At 46.1% G+C, this 15,261-nt stretch overlaps 1 protein-coding gene across 2 annotated transcripts; it reads left to right on the forward strand.

Annotated features, from left to right (window-relative positions):
* Positions 1 to 1,069: 1,069 nt before the first annotated feature.
* LOC122186164 (NF-kappa-B inhibitor zeta-like) lies at positions 1,070 to 10,681 on the forward strand. 2 transcript variants are annotated; one of them, XM_042882609.1, is made up of 12 exons: positions 1,070 to 1,509; positions 3,007 to 3,650; positions 3,979 to 4,027; positions 4,247 to 4,290; positions 4,429 to 5,087; positions 6,178 to 6,283; positions 6,560 to 6,706; positions 6,904 to 6,964; positions 7,149 to 7,315; positions 7,396 to 7,506; positions 8,372 to 8,480; positions 8,763 to 10,681. In XM_042882609.1, exons 2-12 carry the CDS (start codon positions 3,567 to 3,569, stop codon positions 8,771 to 8,773), a joined length of 1,548 nt encoding a protein of 515 aa, XP_042738543.1. In that variant the 5' UTR covers positions 1,070 to 1,509; positions 3,007 to 3,566; the 3' UTR covers positions 8,774 to 10,681. The 2 variants fall into 2 exon arrangements, with proteins under 2 accessions (XP_042738543.1, XP_042738542.1); XM_042882608.1 differs by having other exon boundaries at positions 3,526 to 3,650.
* Positions 10,682 to 15,261: the final 4,580 nt, after the last annotated feature.

Below are 15,261 nucleotides of genomic sequence, written 5' to 3' on the forward strand. Positions count from 1 at the left end.
CATGCCCACTTTACAAACACCAGATCTAGTTGTGAGCACTGCCTGAATAATTCTGCCAATATTCCTAAGTCTGGAGTTGCAGCAGCACAGAGGAAATGGGACACGAGTGTTGTGAAAGTCTGTAGAGAGCAGCCAGCGCCCAATTTAAACGAAAGCTGTTCGTATCGCAGTTCTCATAACTTGGTGCAGAAAGTCTGTCTGCTTCCTGATCAGGCACACACAGGGTGATTCTGCTTAGGAGAGGAGTGCTGTGCAGGACACAGCTAAGGGAGCTGCTGCCTCGGATGAAGTCTGCAGCCTTCCGAACAAACTACCTGAGGGAAGTACCTGTTTCAGCTGAAGCGTCACTGCCCTCAAGTAGGTGTGTGAACTGCAAGGGATTTCCCAGGGACACGAGAACAGAGTTTAAACCTTGCACTGAGGTCTCCTGGTGGCCTCAGGAAATGGACTTCCCGCAAGAAGAGGATTTGTCAGGATAGATTCTTCATGTGATTTCCAGTAGCTGTGCCCATCACACACTTAACATCCCTCCTTGCCAAAAATGAAACAGGCAAATCCTCACAGGCAGAAACACCAAAATCCTGAATGGGGCATATTCTGTGGTTCTGTGATGCAGCACTTCACTCTCTTCATAGACTCAAAGCTAGCAGAGGGTGGGGGGGGTGTTTCCTTAGCTGGATTTTTGTGCTTAGGGGAAGATTATTTTGGCTTCTGTAAGTTCCTCTTTTGCAGATTTGGAAAACTGCTTTGTTTTTTGTTTCCGACAAAGAAATTGACAAAGCACTGGATCCAGAGCTCATTTGCACTGTCCAATCCATCAGTCCATTCAGAGGTCTCTTTCTCTCCCCATGCTATTTGCATTAAATCAAATAGATTTTCATGGTTTCTATCTAAGGAAAAGCTCTTATCTACTTGTGTTCAGGCTCTTCTTGGGAAAAGCCATTTCTTCATCAGCTGCTGCTGCAGATCGTTGGGAAAGAGGGTGGGACCTTCATGCTGACGTCCTTTGGGCCGTGCCTGACTATAAAGAGCGAGGCAGTGCTGCAGCCAAGAAACTCTCCCAGGCAGTTTGCAGGGACTGCCTTTATTCTGCAGCCACTACAGTTCGCTTTGAGGAAAAGAAGAGGGAGTTGGGCCTAACCACGATGGAGAGTTAAATACAGCTGTCATGTTCTTGATGTGAAACAGGATACTTCTTTCTTTTGCAGCTCAGCAGGGTTTTATTCCCACCCTTCCTTTCTCAGCTCTCTTCTACGCACGCAGAGGTAATGCTGCAAACAGTCTGCACGAGCCCTGAGCTACTGGTCAAGCAAAACATCACTGAAAATGAAAGCTGTGGCTACAGTCCAGGCCAGGGATCTCCACAGCCTGGGGAAACTGCCAGTCCCAAAAGGCATTTTCAACAAAGCCCATCGCTGCCAGACTCTGGATTAACTGAACTTAATGTTGCAAGCCCTGAGATCCACCCAGCTCCTCCACATAAACCTCTAGCGATGTCTGCTCCCACTGGTAAGATCAAACCTTTATTGACATTTTCTTTTTTATGCTGCTTTCGCAAAGTGAAGAGGTTCATTCACTGACCTGTGACTCCGTTTGTGCCAGCAGTGTTCAGCTTCTGTGGCAGCAGCGTCAAACAAAGGCTCATGGCGTGCTGCTGCTCACACCTTGTTGTTATTTGGCTGTGCTCTGCCATGCTGAAGTCAGAAATTGTTCCCCTTGCTGAAGGGCAGCTCAGTACTCCATTATTTCTGCCTATCTCCAACGTTCTGCTGCTCATTCACAATCTGAATTGCAAGTTTGGTTCTGAATTTAATGGCAATGTAATATAGATACGACCTTTGAGTTGTTAATCTTACAAAATCATGTGAAAGTGTGCTTGGTCAATTGTAGCTGAGCTTTCAAGAATACAACCATGCATGTAATGTAACCCACTATCTAGCATTTTTACTGAGGCAATTGTGTTTTTTCATATCACTTTTCACAGAGTCCTTTGAAACAGAATCATAGAACCACAGCATGGCTCAGTTGGAGGGCAGCTCAAAGCCCACCCAGTGCCACCCCCGGCCGGGGCAGGGCTGCCCCCCACCAGCTCAGGCTGCCCAGGGCCCCATCCCACCTGGCCTGGAGTGCCTGCAGGGATGGGGCACCCACAGCTCTCTGGGCAGCAGCGCCAGCGCCTCACTGCCCTGACCAAAGGATTGCTTCCTCACAGCTCACCCACATCTCCGCTCCTTCACTTTAAAGCCATTCCTCCTTGTCCTGCAGTCACTATCAGACTGTAAAAAGTTGGTCCTTTTCCTCCTTGGAAGCTCCCTTCAAGTGCAGGAAGGAAACACCCTACAAAGACTAAATCATTCTTCAAAACATCAGCCATAGGAATCAGTCCCATTTCTAGAGCAGTCTGAGCAATAACCTACACTTTAGAAGTCCCAGCACTCAGTGACAGGCTGGGCAGGCACAAACAGCACAGCCCTCAGCACCAAGCATTCAGTACATCCTCAGTGCACCGAGGACAAAGGGGTGTCAGCTTTCACTGCCTGGAACAGGGCACAGAAACATCATCACACAGCTGAAACCACCTCTCGTTCAGCTGCACTCCAGTCAGCACTGCTGCTTTGGGCAGCTGCACCATGCATGCCTGCTGGGCTGGGCTGCAGCCTCATGCTGACCCCAGCATGTGTCCTTCAGTCTGCTCGTGTCATATGTTAACTAGTGGGAGCCAATGCAACCAAACTGTCATTTCATAATGATGATAGCTGTTACTGACTGTGTGTTATGGGAAGGTTGATCATCTTCAAGGGGAGAGGGGTCAGGGACGTGGTGTTATATAAAAGGTGTTTCAAAAGCAATGCATTTAAGCTCCTAATCTGGGCAAGTCTTTCAAGTTTGGGGATTCAAGTCTAAGATGCAAGAAGAACTAGCAAACAATTACAGAGCAGCTTGTTTTGATGATGGCAAACTTGTTTGGACAATTATATATGTTCTCAAATAACTATTTCATTTCAGTACAGAAAACCCTTGCTACCCTTTGCATCACACTGCACTGACGTCTCACAGAATCACAGAATCACTCTGGTTGGAAAAGACCTTAAAGATCATCGAGTCCAACCACGACCTAACCATACTACCCTAACTCTAACAACCCTCCACTAAACCATGTCTCTCTATACACCAAGAGCCACTGCAGAAAGACTTTGGACATGGCATCACTATCTCAATTCTAAAACAATTCTATTCCTTATTTTTTTTTAACCAACGTCAATAAAATAAACTGTGGGAGAGGAAACTGCACCAAAATATTTACTGCAGCACACTGGAGCAGCTCGAGAAGCGATGCGTTGCAGTAATTGTGAGCAGGAAGCGTCTTAATAAAAGGCCAGAGCTAAGGAAGACGTGGGGTGGTGTGGAAATTTCCCACAAGTGATGATGAACACCAGAATCACAGCTCGCAGGGTGACCTCATCCTCCCACTGCCCTCTAACAGCTCAGAGAATTCTGTTCCTTCAAGCATTGTGACTTTTCCAGACTCGGCGCTGGGCTCGGATCCCCCTCCTCGGAGGCGTTACATGGGTGTGAGGGTGAAGATGCCGGTGCGGGAGCTGCTGAGGAAGGTCCGGCTTTCCAGGGGGCTGCAGGCAGCTGCCAGCCAGGTAAGGGCTGTGGGAGGGCGGCCCTCAGAGCTGGGGCTGCAAGCAGCCATCCGTGATCTGAATACTGTCCTGCAATCCATCCAGAGGTGGCCCAAAGAAACAACTTTGCCCTTTGGCTCTAACAACTCAGGCTTCCAAAAAGGCTGTGCTCCTGTCCTTGTGTGGCTGCTGCAGATTGCCTGCTCGTGGAAATTCATTCATGTGCAAAGTACACAGTGCAAAATACAACGCTGTTAGCTTAGGTCACACAGTTTGCCATTGTTTCACTTTCTAACATGCGAGCATTTTAAATGTAGTTTTGTTTTTATTATTATTTTTGTCTCCTCAGGAAGCCTCATCAGTGAGGACGGCAAGCAAAGGATCCTCAGAAAAAACAGGTCGGGAAGCTCCTCTCAGTGACACCACCTCCTTTTCACACAGGGACATCAGTGTTGAGTACCAAAGAGCCCCATGCCATCCCTAGGGCCCCTCCAATGGCAGGAGCAGGGCAGCCACGCACCTTCACTGCGGATGTGTTATGTGGGACAGAATAGTTCTGCGTTGGCCCCCCCTGCCCCAAACTCAAGATGGCTTTTTTCTTCCTTTCTTTTCAACAGAAAAGAGAAGAGTTCACCCTTATACAGAGAAGCAGCTTAGACAGGTATGCATAACACCTTCAGCGCCGCGCTGCCAGCCTCCCCAGGCGCATTTCACATATATCACCCAGCCAGAACAGGACACTTCATGTCTGATTTCCCTCCCCCATCTTCCACCCTCCCCACTTTTGTTGCTGTTTCAGAGCAAGCAGAGCATCGGGCAAACGCTAAAAGGCTTAGAGGACCTGGATATCCTGGTGGAGGTGCTGCAGGAAGACCTGAACAAAAGCCAGCTGAAGAAGGAATCTCTGCGTGCTGCGCCCGATGGCTTTTGGCAGGGCTTCCCTGCAGAGCTGCAGGCCCCTTGGTGGGGAGCTGGAGGAAGCAAGCAGGCAGCTGGCAGCGTGCAGGAAAGGTGTCAAAGCTTCACCAAGCTGCGTTCTCATTGTTGCTTTACAGACTGCAGCTCGGCATTGCAGGAAGAGGTAGAGAGCTCCTTTTGTGATGGTCAGAAAGACATGCATGAGCCTGATTCACCAGGAACATTCTCAAGGACAAGGGAAAAAGAAAGCAGCTGGTGGATGCAGGGCGTGGGTAGCAGCACCCAGAAGCACTGCTGGGCACAGCCTGCACAGAGCACATCTCCCTGCTTTGATCCACCAGGAGCCCATCCAGAGCCATTTGTGGAGGCTGACAGCGACTCTTTGGGTTCCAGGGGATGCTCAAGGCAGACCTCGATTGCTTTCACACAGCAGGATCTCTCCGCCATCTCTTTCTTCCAGTTCCAGCTACACAGGGAGGAAATCTTGCTGAGGAATATTCCGACAGACAAACTGCTTGCACCTGATGAAAATGGCAACAGGTCTCCAGCTTTTTTTCCTATAGAAATACATTGATTTCTATTTCCTGGGGCTGTAACTTCAAGTGCTACTTCAGGGCATGCCAGTGGCAAAGGTCTTCCAGCTCCATGGCGTGTTCAGATGTGCTCCAGAACCCCAGTTTTAGACCGAATCAATATTCCATTAGTAAAATTAGAAATACTTCATGTCTGTGGTATTGCTAGACTACAACTGCCATAGGACAAATTCAGTGGGAACAACATTCAAGGCTGAATTGTAAATGTAAGCTCACAAGAAAATGAACTCAAGCAAAGCGAGGTTGAAAACATTGGGATCAAATTCTCACATGCGAATAAAACTAATTACAATTAAGAAATTGAGACAATTTGACTGTATTTAAGTAAATGTCACAAGCTAACAATTGCAGCACACATTTACAAAGTACGTAAGCACTGGGTGACAAGGTCAGAAGAATATACAAAGGCAAGACCACACACCCAATACACCAACCCTGAGGCACAGTTATCATGCTCTGGGATAAGAGAAGGAAAAAACAAAGGGAAAAATACTACCAATGCCTGTGTCAGTATTTTCTCCAGGCAGAAAGAAAGGCTCACCCAAATTAACAAGAATTCCAGTATGAGATTCAGGAGAAACACACTATTTTGAGCAGCTCCCTGAGACTGGAGTTAGTACTCTGATACTCGGTCCTACATAGGACTGAATTATGGTTTGGAAATACTTTGTTACGTGCAGGAAAGAGGTTTCCCTTCTTTGGGTTTTCCTCTGCTTTTTCTGTATACTAAAGGAAAAAAAAAAAAAGGAGGAAATCAGGTTTGGTTGGTGGCTAGAAGGAAGGAGCAGCAGCTCCTGGATAGGAGAGGAATGGGGTAATAGTGAGAAGGGAGGACCAAGAAATCCTGGCAGACAATAAATTCAAACAAAGCTGGAAAATCAGCAACTCCTTTATCAACACAGACTAAATAAATTAAATGCTTAAATATCTCAAGCTTCTGGTGTTTGTGATCCTGTAACATTTCATGCTTTGAAATCTCTGTTCCTTTTGAGTAATTTAACCATTATTTTACCTGTTTAAAACATCTTCTGTTCCAGGCTGCTGCACAAGGCTGTTGCTCAGGGAAGAAGAGCTCTGACTTATGCGCTAGCACGGAGATTTGCGTCCCTGAATAAAATTGACGAGAAGGATGCAGAGAAACGGGTAGGATGCTGACTTGCCAAGAGTCATTTCCTATGGCACGCAGATGCCTTTCATACCCTGACAAACGCCAAGCATCACTTTGGGAAGGAGTGGCTGCTATCCTTGAGTAAAGAGGAAAACAGAAGGAGGGAGGCAGTGCTCCGAGCAGAGCAAGTCGTAGCATAGCTGAGCAGGGATCCCAACATCCCGCTCCCCACCTCATTTCCTAACAAGCACTGTGAAATGTAAGACTGGCTTTAAAGCAACGATGAGTTTCTCTCGTTCTTCTCTCCCCAGACAGCACTACATCTTGCTGCAGAAAAGAACCAGCACCTGATGGTCGGTGACCTTATATCCCTGGGGGCAAACGTCAACGAGCAGGATGGACGGGGGAAAACCCCCCTCCACCTGTGTGCAGAGAATGGGTACCTGCGGGTCTTAGAGGTGCGCTATCATTGCTGCTGTGCAGTGGGATGTGCAGTGATAGAGCAGAAGTCAGATGCATGCTCTTTAGTTTAAAACAGACAAGGGGTTTATGAAACCTGGAAGTTACCTTCGGTCTGATGGGGTTAAGGTGAGATAGAATAAGGGCAGCTGGGCCCAAATCAGGATTTATCGTCTCAAAATCTTCTTGATTTCAGGTTTTGAAAAACTGCAAAGACAGCGGTGTGTGCGTAGCAGTGAACCTGGCGGACCACTGCGGTAAGAGGAAGCGCTTCGCCGTTTGGATGCTTTGTGTCAGAAGCCTCAAACAACAGATTCTACCTGGGCCTAAGGATGATCGATTTGGCATTGGAGCAGTCTGCCCTCGTGGGGGCTGTCGGGGGGTGGGGTGGTTCCTGCAGTGCAGATGGATGTGTCTGACTGCTCCGTGGTTTCTGTTCAGGTTTGACACCACTGCACTGTGCTGCTCTTGCTCACACCATCTTAGCCACGGAATCTCAAAAAACCGACGGTGACAGTGACATGGGGAGGTTCCTCAAACTACGCAAGGACCAAATTCTCGAGGGAATTAACTGCTTGTTGCACATGGGAGGAAAACCGGAGCTGCAGGTGAGAATCAGCAGCAGGCTGTTCACTGCAACCTTACGTTTTCCTGTTTGATTGCAGTCACAGTCTCACTGCATTTGCAGGTTCTACGTTCATGTCAAACTACTGCTTCCTGTTTAAAAATTGAGGAGAACACCGAGCTGATGTGTTTGCTCCAGACTCATAAACCCAAGGAACTGGACATTCTTCAAGAGGTAACCATACAGCACCTGTTACACAGGCTCTGACCTCGTACCCGAGAACCCAGATTAGCACAAGCTCTCGGTGAGCACAGGAGATGCTCCCAGCCCTGCCCAGGTTGGCACAGGGCAGAGAATCCCCTCTTTAGGGGAAAGGCTCCAAAGGACGTCACTGCAAACGCTGCCCCAGACATTGCCAATGTCTCCTTACTTTCAGCAATTCCTTAAAAGACAAAGAGCTGAATTGTATCCTTTCCTCCAACCCTAAGCACATCCATTCTGCACCAAAAGCACATGGCAGGTCCCAAAATATCCAGATGGTCCTGTGGGTATCCGTGGCTCTTGCTGTGTTTGGTACAGGACACAAGGTACCAGCACTGAGAAGTGAAAGCTTGTGGGCTCCACTTCAAAGTCCTGTTCAGCTGAAATAATGCAATATGCAGCACAGACTTCAGTATTCTTGTCCAATATTAAACAAATATTCGGTGCTTGAAAGTAACAACAGCCTTTTTTCAGTATCTTTTGACTATCAGAGATGAGCTCTCACTTAGGCATATGTATAGAAACTAGTAATGTAAGATTTGAACTAAGAAACAGGCTGAAAGCCACATTTCGGGTCCTCTAGGGAATCACAGAATCACCGAGGTTGGAAAAGACCTCTAAGACCATCCAGTCCATGCTCTGTAAGAGATAATTCACAACAGAAGCCATGAAAATAATTTCAACTCAGCTCATCTCTGACTGAACTGATAACTCTGCCTCCCCTTCCTTTTTGATGGCAAGGAGCAGAATCTAGGTTTGGAATCTCAAAACCGGACCATGGTCTGAACACAGAGACTTCTGCTGGAAATTTACTGTTCTGCTTTCCTCATCCATGCAGAGTAATGGTTTGCTGGAAGCTCCAGGAGTGCCGTGTCCCTCACCAGCAGATCACTTCTCTGAGCTTCTGCCCGTTTCACCTTTGGACTTCGTTGACATTATTCTTAAAGGTATTTTCTGTGCATGTTTTCTCCTAGTCAGAATCTCAGTAATATAAGAGCTGCAATGTAGTGTCAAGCTCTGGTTCATCCCCTGCACTGCTATATAACCATAATTCATGAGCTTCACGGGAACTGATGGAAAAGATGCCCAGTGATTTACAACAGACTTTGGGTTAAGTCCAGAGTTCTGCACAGAACCTCTTTAGCTTGAAAATAGGGCAGTGTGTGTTTGTCATGAGAAAGAAGACATCACATGTAAACTGAACCGAATTTGTGTTCATTACCTTCCAGGGAAATGCTGATAAGGCTCGTTATCTGCATCTCGTGGTCCGTGTGCTGCAGCTGTTGCTGAAGAATAGGCCAAAAACAGACAGTAAAAGTCTTCAAAAGTATTATAGCTTGAACTGACTGTTGAAGATATCTCCTCAGTACCCAGCAATCAAGAGTAAACTTGATTGGCAGGGCAAATCCTTAGACAGTGTTAGATGCTCCAGTCAATGAATTGGTCTTAACTTTCTCATGAAGCTGAGCATTAGCACTGCTTTCTGGAGGGCCACTGGAACTCTAGATGTTCTACTTTCCCAATGTCTGAATTTTTTTAATGCAGCTACCATTGGTTAAGAGGAAAACCTTCTATTTTAGCCCTTCAGGACCTAGTCCTGATGGTACCAATGTAAGGTCAGTCTCTGCAGTCTGAATTCAAGGCACTGGAAAAAGATAACAACAAAATCCCCCCCCTCCAAAAAAAAGACAGACCAAAACCCAAAGCACAACGCACAGCTGTGCTGCTACTGAGCAGATTTTTTCAACAAGAGTCGAGCTGATTATCTATGCAATCAGAATTTGCCACCAGTAATGGACTTCAGGTGAAGTCTGGGATGTAAAACATTTGGAATTAGTTTATCTGTGATGTTCTAACAGAGGAATACAGCTTTATAAAACGTAGGTCTGTAAGAATACTTCACAGCAATGCGCTGTTAGACCGAGCAGCTTTGCCTAAAAAATTTTCAGCTGCCAGATACAGAAGTATTCAATGGGACTGCTAGAAATTAGGGAATTAATAGAAAGAAAATTCTCTTCCCAGATGTAATGTCATTTAATTTGAACTTCTGATTGTGAATTAGCTGGTTTCTATGAAACTTCCCTGTTTGCTACGTATGGAGCAATCTACATTTACCTAGCTACAAAATGATTGATCCAGCAATCAACTCACAGATATACCTCCCATTAAAGTAGATGGGAGATTTTTCACGTGTAACATTGCAGGATCCAGCTCTGAGTACTCAGCACGCTTGGGGAACTGATCTTTAATGATCTCTTTGGATTTTCTTGTCAAAAGGTTCCTTTTATTTCTTCTTGGGTATCCTTAAGTGTTAAGCTCCAAGAGCTACGTTGCACAACATGAAGCAAGTTTTACTGAAAAGTGACAGTGTTGAAGTTAACTCCAGTGGGATTTTGGTCCTATCTTATGGTTCTCATGTTCTGAACTGCTGATCAGGGTTGCATTCATCTATGTTCAGATTCTTGGGTCTGGATGAGACCTACATCAAGATTCTTATGTGTACCTTACAGTTTTGTGTTGCTGTTCACATAATGGGTTGTAAAGCTGAACATCCCCCTCCTGCCATAGGTGTTCTGCATGCTTTAATCTTTTCCCCTTTTGGGTTTCACATGGAAATACAAAGACTTTCCTCTTGTGCTTTGAGGTGAAGATCCCCTCTATTACCCTCTATTACCACTCATTCCTCCTTCATGTTGGCATTTTAACTCACATCTGAGCTCACAGCCCTTCCTCATGTGAAGAGAATTAATGAGGATCGTCTGAGTGGTTTGGCTTTCATTGGTGGATTTAAGGATCAGATCCAACACTCATTGAAACTGAAGACCCTTTATGTAAAGTAAAAACGAAGAGATGCTGCATCGCAAGCAAAATGAAGAATGAAGTGATACAGTGAACATAGAAGAGCATCAGTAAGCATTTTAAGTGAAAAAATGATCATTTTATGGGATATCTTTAAAAGTGTAGAAATCTACTCTATAAGAATTCAACTTTAATCAAGGAGGACAGGAGCCTTAACCTATTGTTTATTCAACATATGCTAAATTGAACTAGCCTATGAAATATATCTATGAGTTATAACTTAATTGCATTACCATTAGTAAGTGTGCTTTACGTTGCTTCATTGTCCCTTCCTTCAATAAATACATGATTTCATGCTGTATGAAGCTTTCTGGTTTGTATGAACTGCTCTTGCTGTAACACACTTGTGGCAGAAGTGGTGGAGAAACTGGAAGTAAGGAGCTGATGAGTGTGTAAGGGTGGGCAGAAGGGCAAAGAGACCTGACAGCACCCAAAGGCTCTGCAAGCACTGTGTTTTCCCTACTGCCAGCACAGCTGATGCTGCAGTGGTACAACAGACAGCTGCTCTCAAAGCTGGGCTGAAAGAGGAGAAATAATTATTATCAAATGGAAGTTCTGGGGCTGAGGCTTTGCACCCAGCTTGTGCAGTGGATGACTGGGGTGGGAAGTGTTAGTGATACTGGATGTTGTGTTGACGGGCATGGTTTGGTGGGAGCTATTGGTAATAGGTGAACGGTTGGACTGGATGATCTTTTAGGTCTTTTCCAAGCTTGGTGATTCTATGATTGTATGATTCAGGGCTGTCTCAAAGGACACCACTCTGAATTAACACAACACAAGCCTGCCCACAGGTCTCATTGGTCCCAGTTCAAACATGCTCAGTTAGCAGTGGTTACAGGATGCTGGCAGCCAACCTGACGTTACAGCTGGGCTCACAACTGCCCAGCCCTGGGTCTCATCCATGAGCCACAGCCGCGGGCAGCAGCCTGGGACCCAGCAGCGTGCTGTGCCACCCAGCAGCATCACAGGGAGCAAGGCTGCATGCAGCAGGCGTCCTCCAGCTAATGAATCCCCAGCCAGCTCTCCGTGCTCCCCCAGGCTGCAGTCACTGCCTTTGAACTGTGGCACAAGACATACTTAAAGAAATGCTTGGCTTCTTCACCTTGCTTCTCACCCTGGGTTACAAAATGAGTGTCATGCACTGGCTCACATGGTTATTTTGATTCCCTGCTCCTTTGAAGATACGTGAGCACCATCATGCATCATTATTTTGAAGTGCAGCGTAAGAGTTTCACCACTGAATTAGTAACAATTCAGCACAGGAATACAGAAATAGGTAACAAGAGCAGATCCGTGCTGCCAGCAGCTCTCTGGGATGTTCCTGATGAGGAAAGGATAAACGAGAGATCTGCTGCAGATGGGCTGGAAGAAGGTCCTGTTAAGGACAGAAGCTCTCACTGCACACATTTGCCACCAGTGGTAATTGCAAGGCCACAGTCCCTGCACTTAGGAGTGAATGATAGAGCAACCACAATCATTAATGGAGATGCAGGATCCTATAGTAATTCACATCACCTCTCAGGGCTGCCAGCTCTAAGCCTCTCCATTCAGGGCTGGTTAAAAACGGTATCTGAGCCAGAGCCCTACGAGCTCAAGTTATCCTGAAAACAGGTTGCAAGTTGCAGCAATGTCTCTGTTAAAACAGCCTGAGGCCAGGCAACAGGAACTGCATCCTCCCTGTTACCTCAGCAGAGCTCTGGCTGCATGTTAGACCCTTCTCCCACAAAATCAGTGCCTTAAGGTTGAGCAGGGAAACACAGCATGATCACAGATGTGCAAAAGATGAACGTGAAGTTGCATGCAAGCTCTTTGTATCTGGACATAGGAGAAAGAAAAAGAGCAGAGAAGGGATCTTGGGCCAGGTTTTTAGCAGCACATCATTCTGCAGCCAGCAAGAGAGCCTGTCATAGACTCTGGGGGTGCAGATGGCTCCTCTGGGAGCTGCTGTCAGTAGTGGTGATGGCATGAAGGTTTTTGTGTTCTCCCACCAGTTACAGCAAATGGGACAACAGCACTAAGTTTCATAGAAGGGAATCCCAGCTAGGGAAAGAGTTGGGAGGAGAGGGATGGAAGGCACTGAAGAAAGCCCTCTGCAGCTCTCTGAGAATATGGATATATATCTGCAATTTGAGAAGAAGCATCAGCACTTCCTCTTCACCACTCTGCATCCCAATTCCCACAGCTCTGCATCCCTCCATGTGATGACAACTGGGATGAGTTGCAAGCAGAGCTGGAGGAGCCAAGTTTCGGAGCCAAGCAGGAGGGAGAGGCTCTTGGCTGATTCAGATTCTTTTAGAACAGTCTCACCCATTGAGTTTTATTTTTCCTGCTCTGTTTGTGGCTGGAGAAACTTGGAAACGAAATGATTCAGTTCAAAACAAGAGTTGCTCTGCAGCTGCACCAAGCAGATGAAACAAAACACAGAGGAGGGAGAATCACCAACTGCAGCACATGGTGTCCAAGGCAGTCCAACGAAGAGTTACAGAGGGGAGAGGTAGGAAAAGGAAGGTCAGGGCACTGGCTCATGATCAGCCCAGAAGCAAGAAACCCCTCCTGGCCCACAGGCAGGGCTGGGGCTCCAGGCTCCCTGCTCCACGAGGAGCCAGCCACAGGGAGCAGTGCTCTCAGCTTCCTGCCTTTTCCCCATCCTTCGTCCCCTTCTATGAGAAGGAAGAAGTTTCAAATGAGGTTATCAGGAAAAGTTTTTCCTGAAGGAAGATGAGGGTGAGGGGTTCTTGATGAACTCCATACAATGCCCAGACAAACACCCTGCTTCTCCAGGTCTCCAGGCTACAATATAAATATATTTTGTCATCTGTTTTGAAGCCACTTCACTCACGAGAAGCCTGTCTGTCCCAGCTCTAACTTATCTCCATTTGTCATCTCTATCCATCCTCCCTGCCCCAATAAGTTTACAGAAGTCTCATGTTTTGGAACGTAACGAGATCTCCAAAGACAAATACTGAAGTCTGTGTGGTGTAACAGGTACATGCAGAAATCATAATACCATCACCTGAGGCTTGCTATACAAGCCAGAATAAATACTGCCTTTGGATCTAAGGGAAAACATACAGCAGGGGCTGATACAAAAACATTAGTGACAGATTTAAATGTTAAGGTTCATTGGGTTTTGTTTCATTTTAAATTAAGCCCTCTAAAGCCCTTTGCTGCCGAAGAAGTCCATTTTTGAACCCTTCACCATTACTTCCAGCAGGCAATTCATATAAGCTGCTCACCAACAGCACGGAAAAACACAGCAACCTGCCCTGAAGGCCAAACAAATTCCATCCTCACCAACACTGAGGCTTAACAGGGCATGTCACTGTCTGCAAGCACAGCCCCTCCAACTTCAGCTCCCATCATCCTCACCAGGCTTCTCTGGATCTCATTCTCCCCATCCCATACAACTCCTCCACAGCACAGGACCAAGAGCTATGCGTGCAGCGCTGCCATGAAATCACATTTCAATTCAGCAAGAGAAAAACTCCAGGAAACGCAGGAACATACATTATTTTGCTATGGATCTAAACAGTTTTTCAGCTCCTGATTTCATTTTGTAACGTTCCAGGTGTGCATGTTTCGACTGCTAGAAAAAACGACCTTTCAATTTCACTGGAATCATTAGTCACACACAAAGGCAATCTCTTTTCTGATATAAGGCGAGATAAGCTTCTGCAGAATCCAGCAGTGCTTGTTGTTTGCAGCCAAGGAGTTTATTTGCTCACATGGCACACGTTCACTGCTGGAGTCCATCCTGATGGTATTTATGTGCATTATGGAGGTCACCTTAATGCTGGATTTCTGTTTTATTTGTTCATAGTGAGCCATTTCCAATAGCATAATGTTGGCATACAAAAGCATCAGCTACATTCTCTTACAATGAAATGGAGCTTTGGTTCATAAATCCCTGAGGAAACCAAAGCTAAGCCCCACTGTGTTCCATACACTCCACTGTAGCCCATCTCTTCATCCAGAAATAGAGCTCAGTTACAAAGGCATTAATTTATGTCCCGCAAGGTTTTAACATTGCAGTTGCAAATATATATATATATATGTGACTAAAAACTAAAAAAAACACTAAGAGCACAGCTTCCAGTCTGCACTGTCCCTGGGACCTGAAAAAATCTGCACTCATTTGCTTGAATTAATAATTCAGGAATATCTCAAAATAAACAGCCTTCAGGTGTTTTGTTTTCCAGCACAGCAGTTGAGTCCCAAGTGCCAGAAACCTCACATTCATTTGATTCCCCAAAAGGAATGAATTAGAACAGTGGTAAATGTTGAGGAACGGGGAGAAATAAATCAGGAAGGCCAGGGAAAGAGGAAGGTACACGCATAAGATATTTGTTTGGTCACTTTCACCGCTGCAATTTAATGGGTGTTGTTTCTGTGATGATGACAAATTGCCCTGAGAAACTCCATGTTATGCTGTCACATGTTCATATTTTGTACAGAAAATGATTCCTTCCTCTTTTGCAGGATGAGGTACATTCTAGAAATGTACATAAAAACCAACAGCACAACCAAAATGCACACAAGGAGACAGCACTGCATTGCAAAGCAAGATCCTCTCCCCCAAAGGGAAGGACATCAACTTTACCCTCCTCTCCCAGTTCAGCCAGCTGGGAAACTGAAAGGGAGCAGCCCAAATATCTGCTTGCCCCACCGCCCTCAGCCTGTGGCTGCACGGAGGAAAGCTGCAGCCATCTCCCAAGAGCCACTCGGGGGTGACGCCATCGAGAGCCTTGGCTTTGTCCCAAGGTACATCTGTGAAAGCCCAGCCTTTCACTGGAAGGTTTAAAAGTGTTTCAGCTTCTGCTTAATCTTTTCTTAAGAAAGTCCATACAATTGTAAACGGAACATTATCTA

The sequence above is a fragment of the Lagopus leucura genome, unplaced genomic scaffold, assembly GCF_019238085.1.
Source record: "Lagopus leucura isolate 7727_CA_CO unplaced genomic scaffold, USGS_WTPT01 Super-Scaffold_100034, whole genome shotgun sequence".
Classification (NCBI taxonomy): Eukaryota; Metazoa; Chordata; class Aves; order Galliformes; family Phasianidae; genus Lagopus; species Lagopus leucura.

Excerpts from the sequence above, each read along its gene's own strand:
- LOC122186164 (XM_042882608.1), top strand. The coding sequence starts at position 1,269 with ATGCTGCAAACAGTCTGCACGAGCCCTGAGCTACTGGTCAAGCAAAAC. Across the intron at positions 4,028-4,246 it reads AGGATCCTCAGAAAAAACAG|AAAAGAGAAGAGTTCACCCT; the intron begins GTCGGGAAGCTC and ends TCTTTTCAACAG. Across the intron at positions 7,316-7,395 it reads GAGGAAAACCGGAGCTGCAG|GTTCTACGTTCATGTCAAAC; the intron begins GTGAGAATCAGC and ends CTGCATTTGCAG.